Source organism: Semicossyphus pulcher, unplaced genomic scaffold (genome assembly GCF_022749685.1).
Source record: "Semicossyphus pulcher isolate SPU_LCO1_2020_fin unplaced genomic scaffold, fSemPul1.0.p SCAF_7, whole genome shotgun sequence".
Taxonomy (NCBI): Eukaryota; Metazoa; Chordata; class Actinopteri; order Labriformes; family Labridae; genus Semicossyphus; species Semicossyphus pulcher.
In genome coordinates, this window is record NW_027211748.1 from 26,805,298 (window position 1) to 26,826,553 (window position 21,256).

Consider the following 21,256-nt stretch of genomic DNA (forward strand, 5'->3'; position numbering starts at 1 on the left):
TGTGTGTGTGTGTGTGTGTGTGTGTAAATCTTTTGATGGATTCGGACCTCCTGCTGTTGATAAGCGGCTGTGTGCAGGTGGAGGGTCGCAGCTCGCAGCTTCCTGTTACATCACTGCTGCTTTTAGCAGCTCTGAAGCAAATATAATAGAGAGCTGATACTAGAACAAGAGTGTGTGTGTGTGTGTGTGTGTGTGCCTTTGTCTGAGTGTATGTGTTTTCTGCTAGACACAATGCAGCTTTGAAGGATGAAGCCTGCTGTTCGACACTGATCCTGCTAAGCTCACTGATATACTTAAAAACTAACAAGCCTGATCAGCTGCATGTTTGTAAATTGTAAATGGACTGCAATTATATAGCACCTATCTAGTCTTCCAACCCATCAAAGTGCTGAACACTACGTGATACATTCAGCCTTTTACACACACACAGTCATAAACTGATGGGAGAAGCAGCCCTGCAGGCTCCGACAAACATGCAAACTTTGCCTTCTGCAGCAATTTTAGAGTTCAGCATCTTTAATGACTTCAACAAGGAGAGCAGCAGAGCTCGGGATCAAACCGCCAATCCTGCAATAAGTGCAAAACCTGCTCAGCCTATAGGGTTGTTTGAGTCTACATACACATGTGCAATAAATATCGAAGGACCTTGATATTAGAGACACATATTTACTTCTTAAAATGTACTAAGCTGACGATAACAGTTACATTAGCATGCAATGAGGCAATCACAAGATGCTCTCTTCTTGAAAAAGCTCCCACCATGAACCAGCAGAAAGATATTGTAGAAAACATGTGCAGTGTTCTGACTACATGGGACGTACACTGGACTTTAGGAGAGCCCGGCAACTGAAACTATAGTAATGTGAAACATAGAAATAAACGTGTATGAAAGTGTAACATACTGTGACAAAAAGCTCCTATTAAAACCACCCAGTGGTATCGAGTGACCTCGTGGTTATTGTGTTATAAAGGAGGAAAAAGAAAAAGCACACTCTTTCCATTATCTTCCACTGCCGGACGTGTGGCTGTGCTGCCTTCCATTTTTAACAAACTCCTCTCATTTTAGCAGAAAGCCATTAGGCCTTTTTTTGGGAGCTAATTCTGATTAAGATCAGCCCCATTTGTAACTGCCACCATAAATCATCGCCGGAGCCATTTAAAGAGCTCATTTGGTTCCCCCATCCATTACGAACGATTGTACCATCCATATTTTGTGTGCACGGGCCGCTGAATCTCAAGGCTGCGAAAAAACAAAGCTACACCGGCCACCATCAGATAACGGCTAACGTAACAACACGTTAGTGCTATGGTCCTGTGTGCCAAGCTCATTTGCCAACAGTTGATCAAAGTCACATTATCTTATTTAATTATGAATGTTGTTTGGTGGCTAATGGCCAGGCTGAAACTGGTTGTCATTTAAACAGGCGTAGAGGAGATCACGCTGATTACAATACCTTGTTGCAACTATTTGATCATTTACGAAAATGTTCTTCTTGGAGAAGAACAAGGTTTTGAGCCGGAGGCCCTGATCCCAAAGGGTTTCATTCTTCTAATGAATGCCAAAATGTTCAAGGGTTTCAATATAATATCCTGAACCTTCGCAATTGTAAACTAAAGTGTCCTGATGCAGAAAAACACCATCCGCCAGGTGCTTTAAGAAGGTTAAAACAGTCTCATCTTTCACCATGTGGTTGGTATTTGCCATGCAGGACAACGCAAGGGTTGCAGCCACAGAAAGATCCGGTGTATGTTTTCTTTCTTCACTCTTTTCATTGACAAAATGAGTGTTGCCTGCTCTTCCATCTTGCTCTCCTCTGAGATTTGCCAAATAACAGGCTGATTTGTGATTCAACAAATCAATTGAAACCCTATTTCCTTCAGAGGTAAAGATGTCCATCTGATTCTCACAGCAGACAAAGCAAGGCTTAGCCGAAGATTAGTACAAACACAAGGAACCCAAAATGATCATTGACCCATATATGGTGGTATTAAAAAACTCTGACTTCTAACTTTCTCTCTTGTCTTTTCTGTCGTGTCCTTCAGTCCTACATGGAGGATCACCTGAAGAACAAGGACCGCCTGGAGAAGGAGTGGGAGGCGCTGTGTGCGTATCAGGCAGAACCCAACGCCTCTACCATCGGCTTGAAGGACGGCAACGCCAAGAAGAACCGCTCCACTGCTGTTGTGGCCTGTAAGCAATGGACTCTCTCTCTAATTCTTACCTTTACGCAGCTCTCACTGTTAATATGTTTCGACCTATGAGCCTTGATGGTGAAAAAAGTATTTGCTGTAGCCCCAAGAGGCTAAGTCGTTGTCCAACAGTAACCGATGGGTTTCAAGATTAAGTTAGAAAAAACGAGAACTTCTTCCAGTGTCACATCCTCATCTCATCTTGAAAACAGCCACAGCAGTTTAGCATCTGCATCTTAATATTAATTTTATCTCCACTGACCTCCAGATCTTTGTTCGTAGAACCATCATCAGGCTATCTTTGGTCTCAAAGAAAGATAACTTGATGACCCAGTATGAAATTGCTACAACGCTGATTCTGCTCATGAGGGAGAGCACATGATCTGCATTTCAATCAGTTTACATATCTGCAAAAACTAAAACACTTGGGATGTAGAAAAGAGGACCTTTCTTTAAGTAAAATCCTCAAGACTTAAGAAAACCACACTTAGCATCCAAAGAAAACTGCATCAACGACTCATTGATGGGCTGCAGAAAACGTTTAATATCCGAGCAGCAGAAACATCCTGCCGTTGCACCTCCTGATGTCAGTCCGACAAACATAGCAGCCTGACTCTCTCCACCTCTTGACCACACTCCCCGAATATTCTGAGCCCGGCGTTTATTATCAGAAACCAGGAGCAGATGCAGTGAGCAGAAGGGTTGTAAATTAGTTTTCTATTAAAGCTCTCCTGCACCGACCTCATCAATGATTAAAATTTTCTAAGCTTCTGTGGAAATAGCCCATCTAAAAAAGTGCTGTCCCATTCTCTCCAGCGGGCCCAGGCTTAATGAAATCCAGGTTGTCAGCAGGGGAAAGCAGTTTGTCAGGAATAATTTGTGCTTTCTATTTGAAGCACCACTGGCTTCTCTGGGAGAAAAAAATCTGAACTGTTTTGCCACTATCACTGTAGGCTTTAGAGTCCTGCTCGCAAGCATTAAAAGTACAAAGTGGGATCATTTGTGCCTTCCAGGAATTTCAGCAGACCAGTGAGCGGGCAGATTCTCCCAACGCTCAGCGAGAGCAAACTTCTCAACCGAAGACTTTAAAATAAAGTGTAATTCTGGCATGTTTAAACCAGGGCCCCATTTTTTATTTATATTTTTCACATATTTTGGGGTCTAATTAATTAACAGGTACAAAAAATGTTGGAACTTCTTCAGTGGACTGTTTCAGCTGGCAGCTGTCAAACATGTTCCCTGTGGGCCGATGCGCCCGATCAAATTACGTGCACTGAAATGCTTGTAGTTGCCACTGACATTTTTTGCAGAGGTAATGCTTTAAGGTAATGCAGAAGCAGCTGTGGCATCGCCCTCCTGAAACACAAGAGTCCTGCTCATCTACCGCACAAAAGGTCTATCTCTGTAGGTCTATACGTAATGTTGTTAGACCCTTAAAATAATGAGTCTGTTGTTGGCAGCCACGAGCACTAATTGCTCGTACTTTGATCAGGCGCATTTGCCCCTTAAGAATTTCGATGCAGCAATTACAGCCCATTTCACAGCTAAAGGCTGAAACATCTTCTGCAGCGACTCCCAATCATTTTGCACTTATTAGTTATTTAAACCCCCAAAAATGTAAAGATAAAAAAAGAAGGGCCCACATCTGAAAATATCAGAATTCCCCTCTAAATAAGAGGTTGCTGAGTGGGTTCAACCAAGGGCACAAGTTTGTTTGGATCCAGTCATTTGATTAAAGGTCGATAACGTTAGTTTGTAGGAGGGACCCGCCTAACTGTATAAAAGGGTTTTTGAGGGGAGCAAATAAAATCCATGCAAGTTGTGTAAATTATACTAAAAGTATCTAAGTCAGCAAGTGAATTAAATAAAAATTTCCAACAGTAACAATTGCTGCCTAAAATAACTAAAATCTACCCAAAGATTTCGGGCCTGTACTGCAAAGTGCACATGCGTCATCCATTGTTGGATTAATCGGTGCGAGTATCGCCAGTATTGGTGTGACATCGGGGTTTATAGATACACCAGACGATTTGTAGTCGCCGTGTTTGTATATGACAAGAAATTAAATTCCCCAGAGGCTGCACGGTGGTGCAGTGGTTATTGCTGTCGGGCCTTTCTGTGTGGAGTTTGCATGTTCTCCCTGTGCATGCATGGGTACTCCAGCATCCTCCCACAGTCCAGAGACATGCTTGAAAGGTTCATTGGTGACTCTAAATTGCCTGCAAGTGTGAAAAAGTTTTCTATATGTGTCAAGAGTTATTATTACTCCTCTTAATGAAGTAATTAGTTGTGTAATCTAATGAGAAATGTTTAGTGTATCATGGTTGTTAAATTTAGGGACTCTTCATTTAAAACAAAATGTACAAAGTCAAAAAAAGTGCAAATTGTTACCTCAGTTTTATTGAGTAGATTCTATAGGTTGCTTCTTATAGTGCAGTCTGTCCAGGGTTGCAGAATTTAACACTCAAACAATCAAGTTTTCACCTGGTTAACTGCTCACTCCTGGATCACTGTCTGAAATCTGAGACTTCTGCTGATTGTTGGGATGGTGTGGCATCGTTAGAGGTGCCTTTGAGGCCGCAAATGTCAGGGATAACGATCAATTCTCTGAGGAAGCATCAGGAAATTTCTCTTGGTGGTTTTTAGTCCCTGAAATGAAACTTGCTTTATTCTGAGCTGAAAAACAACAGCGACATACCGGAAGGTGATAAACTCTTCAGGTCATGGAAACATCCTTTAGGGCTACAGTGAGAGTCCTTCAAACCCAACAGATACCTCATTACAATGCATGTAGCATTAGCCAGCGAGCACTTGCATTCATAAGACAGAATGCGCTGAATTCCTCTGTTTGTGTTCCAGATGATCACTCCAGAATCACCTTGAAGGTGGAGAACAGCCAAGGCAACTCTGATTACATCAATGCCAGCCCGATCGTAAGTACCTCCTCTGCATTCTAACTCTGTGCTTCACACCGCCGCTGTACCGGGCTCACGCAGTCCCCACGGGGCGTCACAGGAACAAAGGCAGCCTTCCGTTGTACAATCTAAATTTTGATGCAACGCTTGCTTAGCTTCAGCGGCAGCGCCACGCTCGTGTGTATGTTCTGCACCATGAATATTAATGATTGTTACACTAAACACCCCGGGCGAGTATTCACTCAGGGAAGGCGTGGGAAAGGACATGCGCACGGATCTCGACTCGCTTCTCGTTTGGAAAACAAAATTGATCCGTGGGGTCTTGGGAAATGATTGTTTCTGACCTTGGGTTATGCTAATTTGACACTAGTTTGTGTTTACTGTTATGGTGTGCGCCACTTGCCGAGGCCTCTCCTTGGTGCAGCACAGATTTAAGTAGCAGAACAGCTTGTAGGAAGGAGAGGGGGGAAGAAAGAGCCATGTGCATTCAGTAAGTCAGTGTATCAATTTGGAAACCAGTGTTGGAATAGTAGGTTTATGTTTCCCTCGAGGCAGATACAGTGGTATTCCATTAAAAGCAACAGAAACGCTATGCATTTCAAATCCGGGCTTCACACCAAGAAGTGGCTGAGTGTGTGTGTGTGTGTTCAAGTGTGTGTGTTTGTGTGTAAGGAATCAGAACTGTACGGGAACAAAGGAGCAGCAAATGCAAACGCAAGCATCAACACATGTACCCACGCACGCACGCACACTGAGATGCAAGCAAACATATACACACACAAGCATGCACGCTCACCCACACTCACATGCTATGCATAGATGGCATAGAACATACAGTGCTGACACCCACAGAGAAACAGAAATACTAAAACACAACATTACGTATACATGCACAATTCTCCTCCCATGCACGCACGTACTTAAGAATGAATTAATACAAATAACGATGCACATTGAGGCTATTTAAGGAGCATCCTCTGCTGCCAGTTTGGTTCCCCAAACCGCCTTAACTCCTGCTTTAACGCAAAGAAAACATGCAAAGACAAGATGATTTGGTTGTTATTGCAGCAGACTGTCAGTAAGTGTAAAGAGTAGATGGATTTTCCCAGCAGCTGTTTGAACTTAAACTCCCAAAAAGAGCTTTGCAGGACCTTGTTTGCTCGTACTTACAATGCCCTTTAACCCAAAGTAATGTCTTTGAATTGAACAATACGATACCCCTCATTTACTAAACAAAAACACCTGTGTCATGTGGCCCAAAATCCCACGAACATACACGAGCAGTTTCACAAACTTCCTCACAAACACAATCAATCCCTCATTTTCTCCTTTAGGACACACACACATACAGACTCAATAGTTTCCCCACACACTCGCTCAAACACACACGCACTTCCTAAGACATAATCAATCACTCAGGTACCCATCAATCATGCACACACACACGATCACACACGCATACGCTCATTGAGGTGCATGTCGTGTGCAGATAGCGGCGAGTTTAAATCAGCCTCACAGCCTTTATTGACGGTTAAATCGACTTTGTTTGATTAAGGACTTAAAAGAGTCGCAGTGAAGAAAATGGAAAAGACGGTTAGAAGTTATATCGTGTCCGCTTCAACTTTACGACAATACTCCAAAAAAGGATGTCTAAATGAAATGTGTTGGGGGAAAATGCTAATTCATTAAGGAAAGTTTTTCATGTCCAAGGAGGAAAAAATACCAACGAATAAATGGACAAAGCGAGATAAACACCTCTTGTGTTGTGCAGGTAAAATGTTTTTGTCAATGGAGTCTGGTGGCTTTGAAGAGAACAATGAAATGTCTGTTTCTGGTTTAGAAAATAATTTTACCTTTCAGAAAAACAGCACAGGAAAGAAATAATTGTTTTTCTTCACTGAGAGTTGACAAGTGGATTTTGCCGACCACAAATAGAGAGGCAGAAAGAAACTGTTTGCCAGTCTGAAGGAAGATGAGTCTGTCCGTCTTTAACAAGAACAGATCAGAAGTTGTTTGATTTCCAAACATGTAGATTACGGCTAAATCACGTAGTTGGCAGCGAGAAGTTTACTAGTGCCAGGCTGTCAGCAGACACACACACATACACACACACACACACACAAACTTTCACTGCCATCCCCCACTGAGGTGTCAGACTGTAGTAACAGTTGGCGCCATCATTAAACTTCATCAGACAGATCTGAAAGAGACACACACACACACACACACACACACACACACACACACACACACACACACACACTTCGTTCCATCCCAAAAAATGTATAACAGAGATAATTGCACTTGTCACGTCCTCCACTATTGTTCCTCATCCAGGAGGTGTGTTTGTGTGAGTAAGAGAGAAAGACAGTCGTCACACACACACACACGTGTTGCGGTGTCATTAATGGCAGGGTTTAACTCTGGAGACACTCTGAGATGTCAGGAAGCAGTGTGTGTCCACAGACATTGAACAGGAGGAACATAAAAAGAGACATCAAGTGTCTGTCTGCCTTTCGTTCTCCCCTCACATCATCTCTGCCATCTCTTCTTTTCACAAGTTTCCTCTCTGTCTTCATTTATCCACGTCAATTTGTGTCTCCTTCTATGTCCTTCTGGGTCTTTCTCTTTCAATTTCCTAAACCCTACCACTGTGCATCTCCTCCAACAATGCTTTCAAACTTCTTCCAGACTGATATTTCTCCTTTTCCTAGGCCTGGACACTTGTGGTTGTATAAGGGACATTCAGTGGTTTCAGTAATGAAGTGGTCATTTGTGGGGAGAATTTAAATTAGTCCTACTTTGACCTACGATCACTGGATTTTAACCAGTAAGAGCTCCTGAAGCTCTGTACCCTCACACCTAGAAAAGCGCTATATAAGTACAATCCATTTACCAGATGGACAGAACAATGGAAAGACTTTTATTTTGAAAAATACATTTCATTGGACTGCATATGGACAAACAAGTACATGGACAGCAGTACTTTACATGCAAATGGATTTAAGCTTGGTCAGTGGCTGTATGCATAAAAACATGACGAACAAAGTGGCCTTCTAGCATCAGTTCTGTATAAAAGGGCCCCAAAGTCAAGGTAGAAACAGTAAATATGTCATAACTAAGAAAAAGAGGGATACCAGGTGCTTACGGTAGCAAGGTGTTAACTCCAGGTGAATGCCAGGTGCTCCTGAAGGGTATAAAGTTCACTGTCGAAGGAGGGAAGCCACTGGGCTAACTTCAGGCACACTCGCACCGAGCCGAGGATTTAGTTCTGTATTGAATCAGTGAAAAAACAACAATATCAAAGAAATAACAGCTGACCAGTTTCAACCTTCATCGTGTGTTTCCTCCTTTGACCGTTCGTATGTCGTGTTGGGCTGGACTCTCAAAATAAAGCAGTCACGTTAGCGATGATAAAAAAGCAGCTTGCTGAGAAACATTTCTGGACGTGCAAAGATCACAAACACCTGGTTAAGGCAGTGAAACAGTCGTAGTTTGGTTATGGTTAGGCGCTGAGACAACAAGTTTTGAAAAGTTACATAACTTAAAAGGAAGTCAACAAAAGCTGTCAACTTTGACTATTGTTTGCACACAAGAATCGAACCCCCAAGCCACAGGAGCATTAGTGAAGTACAATATCGATGGTAGTTGATGAGATGTTGCCAGGTGTTGGATTGATTTTTGGTGCATTGTAAGTACCGGCTAAAGTCTTGCCAGGGCCTGTTCATAATCCTGCTTTTCTTTTTTACCCTGAATCAACAAGACATTGATGTCTCCCCAAATGCTACCTCTCCCGCTGCTTATTAGCGGCTTAGTTCTTCTTCTTCTTCGTGTTACCTGCTGGTTAGGCGCACAGATATTTCAAATTATCACACCCCAGACCCCAATTGCCCGTTCTGTGGTCTTACCATTTATACCGAACGGTGAGGCAGCAAAACAACGTCCTTGACCAAGCTGTCCTAAAGGGCCTTAGGAGTAGGTTTTATGCTGAAGCAGTAAGATTTCCTTTAATTGAAAAACATGCAGAACAGGCTCAGACCAGCAGAAACCTACATCGACTGGGATGTGCGCATTCCTTAGCACACACACTGCAGTGTACACAGGTGTAACCCTCAGGCAAACCACCCTCAGATGTCTCAAAAGCACACTCATGCCTGCAGCTATTTTTTTTTAGCCATTGCCCGACTGCGGCTGTGGATGCTTTAATGAGCAAACCTCCCTGGTACCATGTCACCTTTTCTCTCTCTGCGCCACTACGTTTTAAGTTCATTAGAAGTGCATTGTTGTTTGGCATTCAAAACGGGAACAAAGGACCATTAAAGACAATTTTGTTCCAGGAAAAGCCCCAGAAATTATCTGTCTTGCCTCTGTAATTGCTTCCAGCTAAATTGGTCTAGCCAATTATTACATTTACCATACAATTTGCATGGTAATAGGCAGGGGTGTCACTCACTTCCTCGCAAATTCACCTCACAGTCGTCTCCTGTCTTTTGCTTTCAACGCCTACACCATCCTTCTGTAATTTCCATTAAAGTAAAGAGGAAGTCTCGATGCTGAAAGCTCTCACCTCCTCCACCAAGAAGCTCCCAGCTGTGGCTGTAAGAGCAGCAACAGATGGTGTATACTTGCAAACTTAAACATGGCTAAGAAGCAACATGAGTTTTTACAAAGAGGAGGAATTTCTGGAGGTCAGGAGATATTTTTTTGCACCCTGACATGGACAAACACAAAGTAAAGCTTGTGCCATCTTGTTGCATTTGTTGCTGTACATCATGATGATGGACTGACGTTCATTATTGCCTCCTGCAGAACACTAAATCAACCCTGTGCTGGAGAAGCGGCCCACGTTGACCACTCAGCAGAGAGGATTTCATTGGTTTTATTTATCGGGCTTATATAACATTATTACTCTATTAATACTCTGGTTTTACTTTTCATAAAACTCAAACACAACCTACTTTCTCTGGACTTATTCTTGATTACCTCCCAACGTCTTACAAAGACTTTGAAACAAGGCTTTTTCTGGGAAAAGAGGACTTCGCTCTTAGAGATGCAGTGATTTAAAATCCTGCATCACAACAACAATATTACTTCCCTTAACGAGGCTGAAGTCACTTAAAATATACTTGAACATTGTCTTCCTGCTTTGGGTGAACTTTGTACAATGGTTTTAAACTACACTGCTTTGTGAAATGGAGCTTAAGGGGACCAAGCCACCGTGATGTCACCCTTTGCAACCATATTTAAGGCTCTAGAAAGAAGAAGAAGACATACTTCATTAATCCCCAAGGGGAAATTCGATGTTTTCACTCTGTTATTCCAAACATGCTACACACACATAGACCCGAAATACAGACATGCACAAACAAGACTCTAATGGACATGCACGGGGGCTGGACGTGGGCGTCTGCCCCGAGCAGTTGGGGGATTCAGTGCTAGTCTCAAGGAGACCTCAGCACTGCCCAGGAAATGAGATGGCACCTCTCCAGCTACCAGACCCGATTCCATACTTGGTCCGTACTGGGATTTAAACCGGCAAACCTCCAGTTCCCAAGCCAGACTGAGCTACTGTCTCTAGTTTGGCTTTGGGAGGGGCTAGAAGTGACCATTTTCTAACAAGACGGTAGAGCTAGGAAGGATTGAGGGGTTACACTTCACTATTCCCTGACCCAAATGGTAGCTTGGTTTGCAAGGTACAGGCCTGAGACTGCGTAATTGGCATGCTAACGGTGTGGACCCACTGCACGCGACCAATTCGCATACACCCGCGCCTGCCCAGCCTCGCTGCTCACTTACTGGCGTGAATTGCGGAGTCTTATCAATCAAACCAACCCACAAGGTTTGTTTCCTTCATGGTATATCACCGTTTTCTTTAATACATGATTAGGACATAAGCGGCGTCACTTCGTGTTCAGTGGTTGCACATCGTAACAGTTGACTCCTTGGACTGTTTTTTTTAGCGCAATTGAACACTGAACAGGCATTTTTCAGGCTGCTGTGGTAGAGTTAATGAAGGTAGTTAGGCCTTAAAGCACACCCCGTCTAAATGGGACCATCATTTACACAATGATCACCATGCCGTACCAGAGAAGACAGTGGAGTTGTCCCCCTGCCTTCAGAAAGAAAAATAGGTTTAAGGCACTCTCACATTGGCTCAACTTTTCTTAAACCTGGAGGCAACATCCAATGTAGATTATAGAAACAGTCTATGAATTTTAGTACTCATATCTTGCACTGCATTTTGGTTATCCTGTTATTTATTTCTGCAAACTGTGATACCAATTTAGCCAAGACTCAGAAAAGCCGAAAAATCTAATGTGATTTGTGTAACAGGAGGATAACCTTCCACACACAGTCCACATCTCTAACCTTACATCATCTCTTCTCCTTGTTTCTTTCCTCCTCTCCCCTCAGATGGATCATGATCCCAGGAACCCCGCCTACATCGCCACTCAAGGCCCTCTGCCCTCCACCGTGGCTGATTTCTGGCAGGTAAAAACACACACAAAGCACATGCACACACACACACACACACGCTCACACACACACTAGAGAACAAAAATCAATATGTCCTCCTCTCTAAAACAAGAGTTAGCCGATTTTTATTAGTGCAGCGAGCCACACGGGAGACCAGCTTGTTCTATGGATGTCGTTATTAATCTCTCCTTCACTATCATGCTCACTGCCCAGCAACACCACACACACGCACACACACACACACACACACACAGTCTACGGTGGGACACATTGTTAATTCAGGGGACGACAAACACTTTTCCCGCTGTCCCAAATGTTGGATTGGGTTTGAATCTGAGAGCAGGGGATCAATAAGTTATTCTGGCCAGTCTCTGCGTATAAGTGTGTGTCGAGGGGAGCAGCGGGGAACGTGTGTGTTGGAAGGAAAAGGTCCCCTTGTCAAACAAGCTGTGTCCCTGCTGCATTCCCAGGGCTGCTGGTTGCCATGCAGGTGAGAGACAACTAGATAACTTAAGTGAAATATAAACCAGAGCTCATTCAAAGTGTGTCAAAAAACATCACATATTAACTTATTACTTTGTAAACGTGTTGAAGTATCGAGGCTACAGAATCCAAACGTGCTTTTTTAATTAAAAAAGACAGGAAGTCAAACTGAACAGATCATTTGTGTTTCTCTGCTGACCGATAGCTCCATGCTAATTACTCCACAAACTGACTACACTGTCATGACTCAGTGCCAGTGTGTTGCAGTTATACAAGCTTCTCGTGCAGTGAGGGCCTGTGAAATTGTCTGTGACATCACTAACTTCAAGGTTACTCAAGCGCCCGTTAACGTCCCAAAATGATATTTGGATTCTGTTGTTCTTCCGGACTCGGAAAATGGTTAAATACAATTCAATAATGAGCAGTTTCCTTTCAAGTATACATTTCATAACTCTTGATTCTTGATTACACTACAGCTCTTTCTCTCGGACACTATAACATTAAGTTATAAATATGCACATTTGCAGCCTACTGTTTGCAGTCTGCCTACCACGGTTAAACTTGCACTGTACCTTTAATAGCATCTTTTTTAATTAAATTTTTTCAACTTTTGTACATTGTTTTCCAGGTTTAGCAAAGAGCAGGTGTTATATGTCACAGATGTGCCATTTCATGTTTCATGTAAGCTACACCTGACGTTCCCTCGCGATCAATATATCTTGTTACGGCCGGGTACTGTTTAGACCCCAAAGCAGAGACGGGACTCCGGTAAAAAGTAAAAAAAGATTTATTACAAAAAGAATGTTCAGAAATAAGCTGTGGCGACGGGAGGCTGGCTGGCAGGCAGAGACTCGCCTTTCCGATGTAACACCACGAGGACCAGAAACATGGAAATGCTCAGGCTCAGAGCACGCAAAATATGCAGGCAGGCAACTAACACGAGAAAACACGAGTTAGAAAAGCACAATCAGAAAACACAAAAGAGAAAAATACTACTTCACGATGTCAGCATCTACCAAAGGAATTGGAATTATCTGGTGTCAAAGAGAAGTTGATGCCAAGCTTAAGTAGAGGAAGGTCTGATGTGTTGATAAAGATCAGGTGCGTCTAGCCTGCCTGCTGCAGGTGAAGCCAGCCACGCCCCCCGTCAAACACCAGCCCTGCAGGAGAGGAGAGGAGAAAAGGGAGGGGGGGGAAAAAGAGAGCAGAGCAGACAACAACCAAAAACAGTCCAACAAAAACACAACCCTAACATATCTATCTCTGTCTTTCAAAACATCCGAGATGAGTGGGAAGTATCTGTCAAACCAAAACTTTATCGATCGCATTGTTGAAATACAAAAAGAAAGTAAAACTTCGACCCTTCAAAAACAGCTCAAACTGAGGTGACGACAGTTTAAATGTGCGATTTGAAACTGATAATCCCTCTAATCCCTCTCCTGCTCTCGACATCACTCCTCTTTCAGAAAGGGGAAGGGTCGATGGTTGTGTGTACCTGTGTGTTGGCGGAGTGGTCACATTGTGTTCAGACTCCATTAGCTCTGCAATAGAAGTGGTCTGCCAGCGCTTACATCGGTATTTCTTTTACTATGATGTCATTTTTAGGACTATTTATCCCATAAATCTTTACAACCAACAACAATACAACAATTTGTAGTTCAAATGAAACAGAATTATGCAAACAACGTCCCTCAGCCAGTTGGTAATCGTTCATACATACTGACCATGTTGAGCGCAGCATGTAACATGTGATTACGTCATCCACAATCGTACAAGGTGAGACTCGAGCTTTCTGCTGCAAACAGAATGCGTGCTCGAGCTTTTTTAGTTTTTATGTGAGATCAAATTAAACAGGATTATGCAAACAACAAAAAGAAAATCTTTGCACCAGCTCGGGTGGTTTCTAAAGATCTGATTATTTGCAGCCTGCATCCTCTCGAGTATCCAAAAACAACTGATCTTAAAAAGTTGTTTTCCAAAACCTAAATCTATTCCCACCACTAAAAAGATAATTTGAAGGTTTTTCATCTCACAAAACCTCAGAGCAGAACTCTGCAAGGATTCATCTTGGGTTGATGAAGTGGTGTGCTCACTCAGGCTCCATCCAGACTGCGTGTTGTGTTGTAGCCAGATCCACTTTACTGTGTCTTAGCAGGCTCCTTAATCAGGAGCTGCGAAGGTTATTACACCTCATACATCACATTACGCAACATCCTCCCCATCCTGATTCTGCTGAGATGAACTTGAGGAAAGTACTGAGGGCCCATAATGTCAGACTTTCAAAATGTAATACATGGGCCTGTATGATGATGAGGAGCACAGTGCTCAGACAAAGAGCACGAGGTGCAGTTAACCCTTTTTCCCGGATAAATAAGAGATTAAATTTGATTTCCACTTAACAAACCTCTAGTTTTTAAACGTGCCCCACCAGCACCAGCTGAGTTTCCACCGTGTCAGCTGAAGCAAATTAACACCATTTCTCAAAAAAGTGCACCGTCACATCTTTAGATCTGTGAGACCAATCAGGGAAGCAGTGGGGGCTGAGAGGAGAGACGAGCAGTAACTCAAAACCTGCTGCAATTAGCGCTGGCTGAATCACAGACAAGGTGTGGCAGCGCTCTAACTGAACGGCAGGTGCGGCCATTTTGATGAGGTAGCGCGATGATGTGGGAGCGGTATTGTTTTATGGCTTCCATTAACGGCTGACTGTTACCTCTGATCAGAGGCGAATGGATCTCCAGAGCCGGCCCAGCCCTCCGGCTGTGAGGATATGACTGCCAGCAGGAAAAATACGGCCGCGTGCAGAGTCTCACTGTGAAATGACCCAGCTGGGGGGGGAAACGCCTCAACAGCAATCACTTTTCATGCCACAGATTTTGACTTCCTGTTAGTTTCTGACTGAAAACTTTTCAAAGAGCACTGGGGTAACACAGGTGTTCAGTTAAAAATAGATGGCCTGAACTTTTAATGCTGCTATCAAATGCATGCAGAGAGCTAAATGTGTATGAAGAAACCTTATAATTCAGTGTGTAAAAGCTTAAATAAAACATACAACTATACATTTAGAAAGCTTATTCACTCACTTGTGTGGTTTCACTCACACGCCTAGTTTAAAAGGGCGAAGTTGCTCCTGTTTTATGTGTACAAAGCATTTTCCTGCCACTGTTATGAGTCTTACTAAGTGCGTGCTTTGTTTGCAGATGGTTTGGGAGAACGGCTGCGTGGTCATCGTCATGCTGACTCCTCTCGTCGAGAGCGGAGTGAAGCAGTGCTACCACTACTGGCCCGACGAGGGATCCAACCTGTACCACATCTACGAGGTACAATGATTCAGCTTTGGTGGAATTTAATGTCATTGGCCTTTGGCTTTATGAAACGTGAAGTTTTTAATATAAATAGATTTGTCTCCTTTTCCTTTTTAAAGAGCTTTGCATTTCTTCTTCTAATTGGCTTGGATTGATGAAACTAAAGCCCAACATGAGATTATTTGTCCTAACATAGGTCGGACAAAACATGTAGATGTTGTTGATGCTAAGGCTTTAGCTTTAGGTGCTCATAAGTTTGGTTTCTGGTAGGCATGCACGATATTGTCAGTTATCGGCATCAGCAGAGATGTCATTTTTCTGCAGATATTTTCCACCGATAAAACAGCGCTTTCATTTTGCCTAAATGCTCGATGATTCCATAAAAAAGCTTGACGTACTGCTACGACATGAACTCGGCACGAGTCTGCGCATGCACTACGTCTGTCAAACGCGAAGAAGGGTGCAAGATGTCTGCGGCAGTTTTTCAGAGTTTCCGAAAAGGACAGCAAGGTTAATTTCATCTAATGTATTTGTTCTGTGCAACAGCTAAAACTTGCCCTAGTTGTGGCTGTTGTCAGGATTGTTTCAGGGAGAGCATCATCTAAGCTGTCTAAGTTTGAATATTACATTTGAAAGAAAATGTTACATATAAATTAATAATAACCTAAGTTTAAGTACTTTTCTTATATTGCTCAGTGAATGTGTACATTTTAAAAAGCACAGTATTATGTTACTTCTGCATCTGCCAGTGGGCCGCTACAATAAGAGCAGGCGTGATCTCAGTTCCACTACAGTGGAGACTTGCTCTCTGCAAATACATGGAAAAAAACCTCGGTATTGAAATCGGCATTCAGCAAAAAGGGTTGGAAAATATCGGCATATCAGATATTGGCAAAACATCCGATATCGTTCCTGGCCCTCAGTCTAATAACATTACGGGTGTGATTACTGCTTACAGACCAGTAGATTCTGATAAGATGATCTAAGAGTTAAACTTTTTTTCTCCAATTTAGTGATTGCAAATTAGACCTGATGGCTGCAGTTTGGTGTAAAGTGAGTATTTTCTGTCACTTGTGCGTCCTTGCAGGTGAACCTTGTGTCCGAACACATCTGGTGCGACGACTTCCTGGTTCGTAGCTTCTACCTGAAGAACATGCAGACCAACGAGACACGAACTGTCACTCAGTTCCACTTCCTGACCTGGCTGAACCAGAACGTCCCGGAGACCAGCCGGACGCTCCTCGACTTCCGCAGGTAGGGAACTCCTTCATGAAAAAAGATATTTAAAAAACACGACGTCTTGTTTTACATGCAGTTACACAGAGCTTGTAGTCGGATGGCCGTGTGATGTTTTCACTTCTAATTCCCTTATTGTCTTGCGGAGAAAACAGAACCATCCTGCAGTTATTAGTGCAGCAGCAAGACTCTGATCCCTCACAGGCTTCCCACAGCGAACACCGCCAATTGTATTCTTGTAATTCTCAAACAAAGCTGGAGGTAGCACTACTGGCTATTTAACAAAGGCTGCTACACTGCTGGCGAGTGTGTGTGACAGGGTAGATATGACTCACCCACACAGAGCTGCTTTCAACATATTTGTCTGCAGTGGCCAGGTAATAAAAGCATTTATTTAAAGAGTTTTGGTGGAACTTCTTTTCATTTGAAGCACAGGACGTACTAATGCCTGCTTTAAATGTCGATAGTGAAAGCATTGAGGTTTTAGAAGGCCTGAAGGAAACTTTTTGAGAGAGGCCTTTGGAGAAAAATACACTTTGATAACAGGATTCATTTCTGAAGGAGAACTTAAGAAGAACTCTTTGTGTGATGTTTAAAAAAGAAGTCACCAAAGTCTTTTTCCTAAAGGAGCTGGTTTCTCACTTTGTCTTTGCTTCTGCCAAACAGAAGAAGCGTATATTTGGAAGAAAGTTCACTCGTAGAAAAACAAAAGAGCTGTGTGATTGTAGCTGAAAATGTACGATAAAAAGAGAAGAAGTGTTTGCACCTACTTGGTTTTATATATCATACCTTACACAGCTGGAAGTCTCTTACCTGTATTTCCCTTGAATAATGGTGTCATGTTCAGGAACCCAATGTATTGTCTTGTTGGTTGGTACCCTCTGTGCTTGTCCCGGTTTCTTCAGTGTTTTCCTCCTCATCTGACAAGAAATACTTCTGTAAGGGTTTTTGAACTCTGGAGAAAGCAGGGAATCACAGTCTGAAACGAAGCAGGGATGCACTGAACTGCCTCTTGATTCATGATACCGGTATTAATACCTCGGCTTTGGGTATTGGCCTTCTACCTATCAGATAAAAGCATAATTAATAAGCTGTGTGCCTCATTCTGTGGATGAGACTTTTTGGAAAATGTTTTAATGTGTAAGGAAACGGCAGGCTAAACTTAAACATTGTCTGCCAAACCTTTTAAAACTAAATGTCACTCATAAGTACTTACTCTCTATACTTTACTCAGAAATTGTAAACATAAATCACACTAAATAGTGAAAATTTAAGTCAGTTGTGTAATATTTTGCAGTAGTTCTGCTACTCTAAGCTGCGACGGCTGAGGGACGGCTGCAGCGCCCGCGAAAGACTCCAGCGGGTTGCTGTAGTGGTAGAAATCTAAAGTCACTAAGCAACGATTTGTAACTTTGTAACTCTTACGGCTACTTCTGCTTCTCGCGAAAACCGCTACTATGAAAAACGGTGAAATTAGCGGGTATCTTTAACAAATATACTAATAATCCATACAACTGCCAAAGGTAGAATGAATATAAATGAAATACCCTGCTTATACTCTGACGTTGCAAACCAGTCTCTCTCCGGTAGTTGACAGCTGGGCTACAACGACAGGAAGTGTGCAAAGTGGAACTTTTTTTTTACCGGACTTCGTAACCGTCCCTTCAACCGTCGCTGCTTAAAGTCCCTAGTATCGGCTTCGCAGAGATTGCAAGTAGCCGAAGAACTTTTAGCCTTGTGTACCTAAACGACTCCAAACAGCAGAGACTTTAGCTCGCTGAATAAAAGCGCGGTCACTTCCTCTATCGTCCTTCAAGCAGCTGACACTTTGAGAAGTATGAACATTGACTTTAATTTCACCAACACCCAATCCAGCTATTTGGATCAGTATCAGACAGACATCCGATGTCAGTATTGGATCAGTACATCCCTAAATATAAGAACCAAAGGCAAGAATGTATAAACTAAGCTAGGGCATCGTGTAAGCCTTAAAGGGTGGAGTGTATAACTTTTTAGAGGAACAGCAATTGCAAGAGTGGTAAGGATGCACGGTAGAAAACCGTGAGTGATGCTTGAACAAGAGGCTCTGAGTGGCTGGTTTTCGCCCGCACAAAGCATAACTTCTTGGAACATCTCACTTTTCTAGGATTTCTGACTCATGACCCTGAGATGCGGAAGAAAAATATCTTTATACCCTCAAAAATCCTGGGCATTTTCCAGTCGATAAGAGTGTAATTCAGGATGCATTGAGTGAACTCTGCAGGAGTGATCCTTTATCTCCCGCGCCTTTATAGCTGCTCCCCTCCTTCACCCCGCCTCCGACCTCTTTTAAACTGATATACTGTATTGCCTATTAGGTGGGAGCCGCCCCGGCCCCTTCTCTCTGATTCACTGTGGATTTTCTCCAGCGATAGACCCAACTCGGTTTTATATATAGGCCCGGTGTTGCCGTGCTGCTGGCGCACATCAATTAGACGAGATATCGAGAGTGAGACTTTGTGGTCGCAGCTATTATAAAAAGGTCTGGTGGGCGTCACCACCCACCATCAGTTAGGAAATATTGCCTTTACTCACAGGGCGGCGGGGTCAGAACACAATGAAGAAAGCTCAGAGGGATATTTTTCACTTTTATTACAGAGGATGTGGTGCTTTCACAACAACAACCTGCACACTCCTTTTTTTCACACCTCGATGGTTGGAGGAAGTCGGCTGATCTCTCCTTCTTTTACACTCTTGCCGGCATGTTTTTTTTTTTTTAACCTCACTCACAACTGACTGACCGAGCCGAAGCACTGCTTACGAATCCTCTGTCATTTCCCCACCTGTTTTACCAGCTAACTAGCGGTTGCCAGTGTCATTTTTGTGATGTTGCAGCTAGTAATATAAGCCCAGTTGCATAGTCACAAAAGTGATCATTGGAGACTGTGACTCTGCAACCAAGGGGCCTCATGGACCCCGCCCCCCCCCCCCACCCTTCCTACCCCTATTTCTCCACCTCTTCTCCTCCCTTTCTTTCCCTCTCCTTCATCTCTCTCCTCTTTCTCTCTCCTCGCTGTGCCCGGTGACCTGAGATGACCTCTCGCCTTTTTGCTTGCTCATGGTTTGCTTGACTACCCATGATCTCCTCCCTTTCTCCGACTCTCTCACCACGCCTCCCTTCCTCTCTTGGTCGCTTTTGTCTCTCTCTCCCCCGCCCTCTGTCCGTCTCTCCTTCCCTCTTAAGTCCTTCTATAGTTTTGTCTCTCTTCATGATTTCTGACTTCTGTTCGGAGACGACATCCACACTGAGAGGAGGGCCCTTCGTCCACACTAAGGAGATGTTTTTGTCCTCGGAAAGGATGTTGAAAATGGTCTTCAGTGTGGATGAATCTGAAAACTCTCACAATCAGTAGCAGTAAGGTTAGCTTTCAACTCTAACCTCAAAATGGCGATTTGGTCAGTATCAGTGCAGCAGTGCAGGAATTAAATCGGCACACATGGGCACACTCTGGCATTCAAAACTCCTGCACACATTGTTTTCTTTAATATAATCTTCTGTAGAGGTAGATTGAATAAACTGGTCACTTTCTCTTAAAGGAGTACCTACACACAGAAGTAGTATGGTCCACACTTCTGTTCGTTTGTTTTGATCAATGCAACATTTCATAACTAATGATAAAGACATTGATCTCCTGACGCACACTGCAGCTTCCATTCTGCAACACGTTTAGGCATTTCTGTGTTGATGGAGATCTTTACATGAGAACCACCTGAAGGTGTAAGTGTGGACCATTGAGTGGATAAAAGAAGTGGACATCAGCGATGAGGTTGTGGACTACGGTTTGGATCCTTGAGTTCGTTATTTTGGCCCTCGACATCTTGTTGTTTTTTTTTAAAACCAGAAGCGACCATATTTGGTCGATAGGGTGGAGCTAACTCTAGCGCTTGCATGGTTAGCAAGGTAGAGCTGCAATTCACGATGTTTAATGGGATGCTAGTTTTGTGCTAAAATGTAACAGGTGAAATGTACTTCCTGAAAAAATTGTATTACTGAATAAAATGTGAATCACTTGTTAATCACAGGTCGCCACGCCCTAAAGCATACCCTGCTTTATCGTCTGTTTCTGGCTCTAAATGGGGCCTTAAATCCATTAATGTCTATTGTAGTGATAGACCGAGTAAGAAGAAGAGTCATTATCTACAATCGGACACTTTTTTGCTACCAGCGGAGTCGCCCCCTGCTGGCCATTAGAAAGAATGCAGGTGTACAAGGCACTTCTGCATTGGCTCCACTTTTCAACACCCACTTGTTAATTACAAGACAATTATAGTGTGGACCCATGTTGTTTTCAGCCTTCTCAAAATAGTGTGGATGTCGTTTAAACCTCCCGTCTTGTTTCCCCCTCTCTGTATCTCTCTCTGTCTTTATCCTCCATCTCTCTCGCTCTCTCGCTCCCTCTTTCCAAAAGCTTGAATCTCTCTTTCAGGCATTTTTTCCGCCCCCGAAACAACCCTTTAGTCCCCCCTCCACCCAAACCCACCCCGCCCCGTCTCAACCCCCCCCCCCCCCAAACCCACCCTCCTGCCTGTTGGTGATACTCTGCCGGCTGTTTCCATGGTAACATCACTCATAATTGTCTGCAGTGAGCTCTGACTTTTCAATTTTGGTGG

General features: G+C 43.2%; 1 protein-coding gene across 1 annotated transcript in view; it reads left to right on the top strand.

Annotated features, from left to right (window-relative positions):
• Nucleotides 1-21,256, top strand: part of LOC138611799 (receptor-type tyrosine-protein phosphatase N2-like) — a 199,014-nt gene that overhangs the window by 152,431 nt on the left and 25,327 nt on the right. Inside the window, exons 13-17 of the mRNA XM_069685040.1 lie at nt 2,044-2,191; nt 5,050-5,123; nt 11,520-11,597; nt 15,266-15,385; nt 16,458-16,624. Of these exons, the coding sequence (XP_069541141.1) occupies nt 2,044-2,191; nt 5,050-5,123; nt 11,520-11,597; nt 15,266-15,385; nt 16,458-16,624 (587 nt within the window). The remainder of the gene's footprint in view (nt 1-2,043; nt 2,192-5,049; nt 5,124-11,519; nt 11,598-15,265; nt 15,386-16,457; nt 16,625-21,256) is intronic.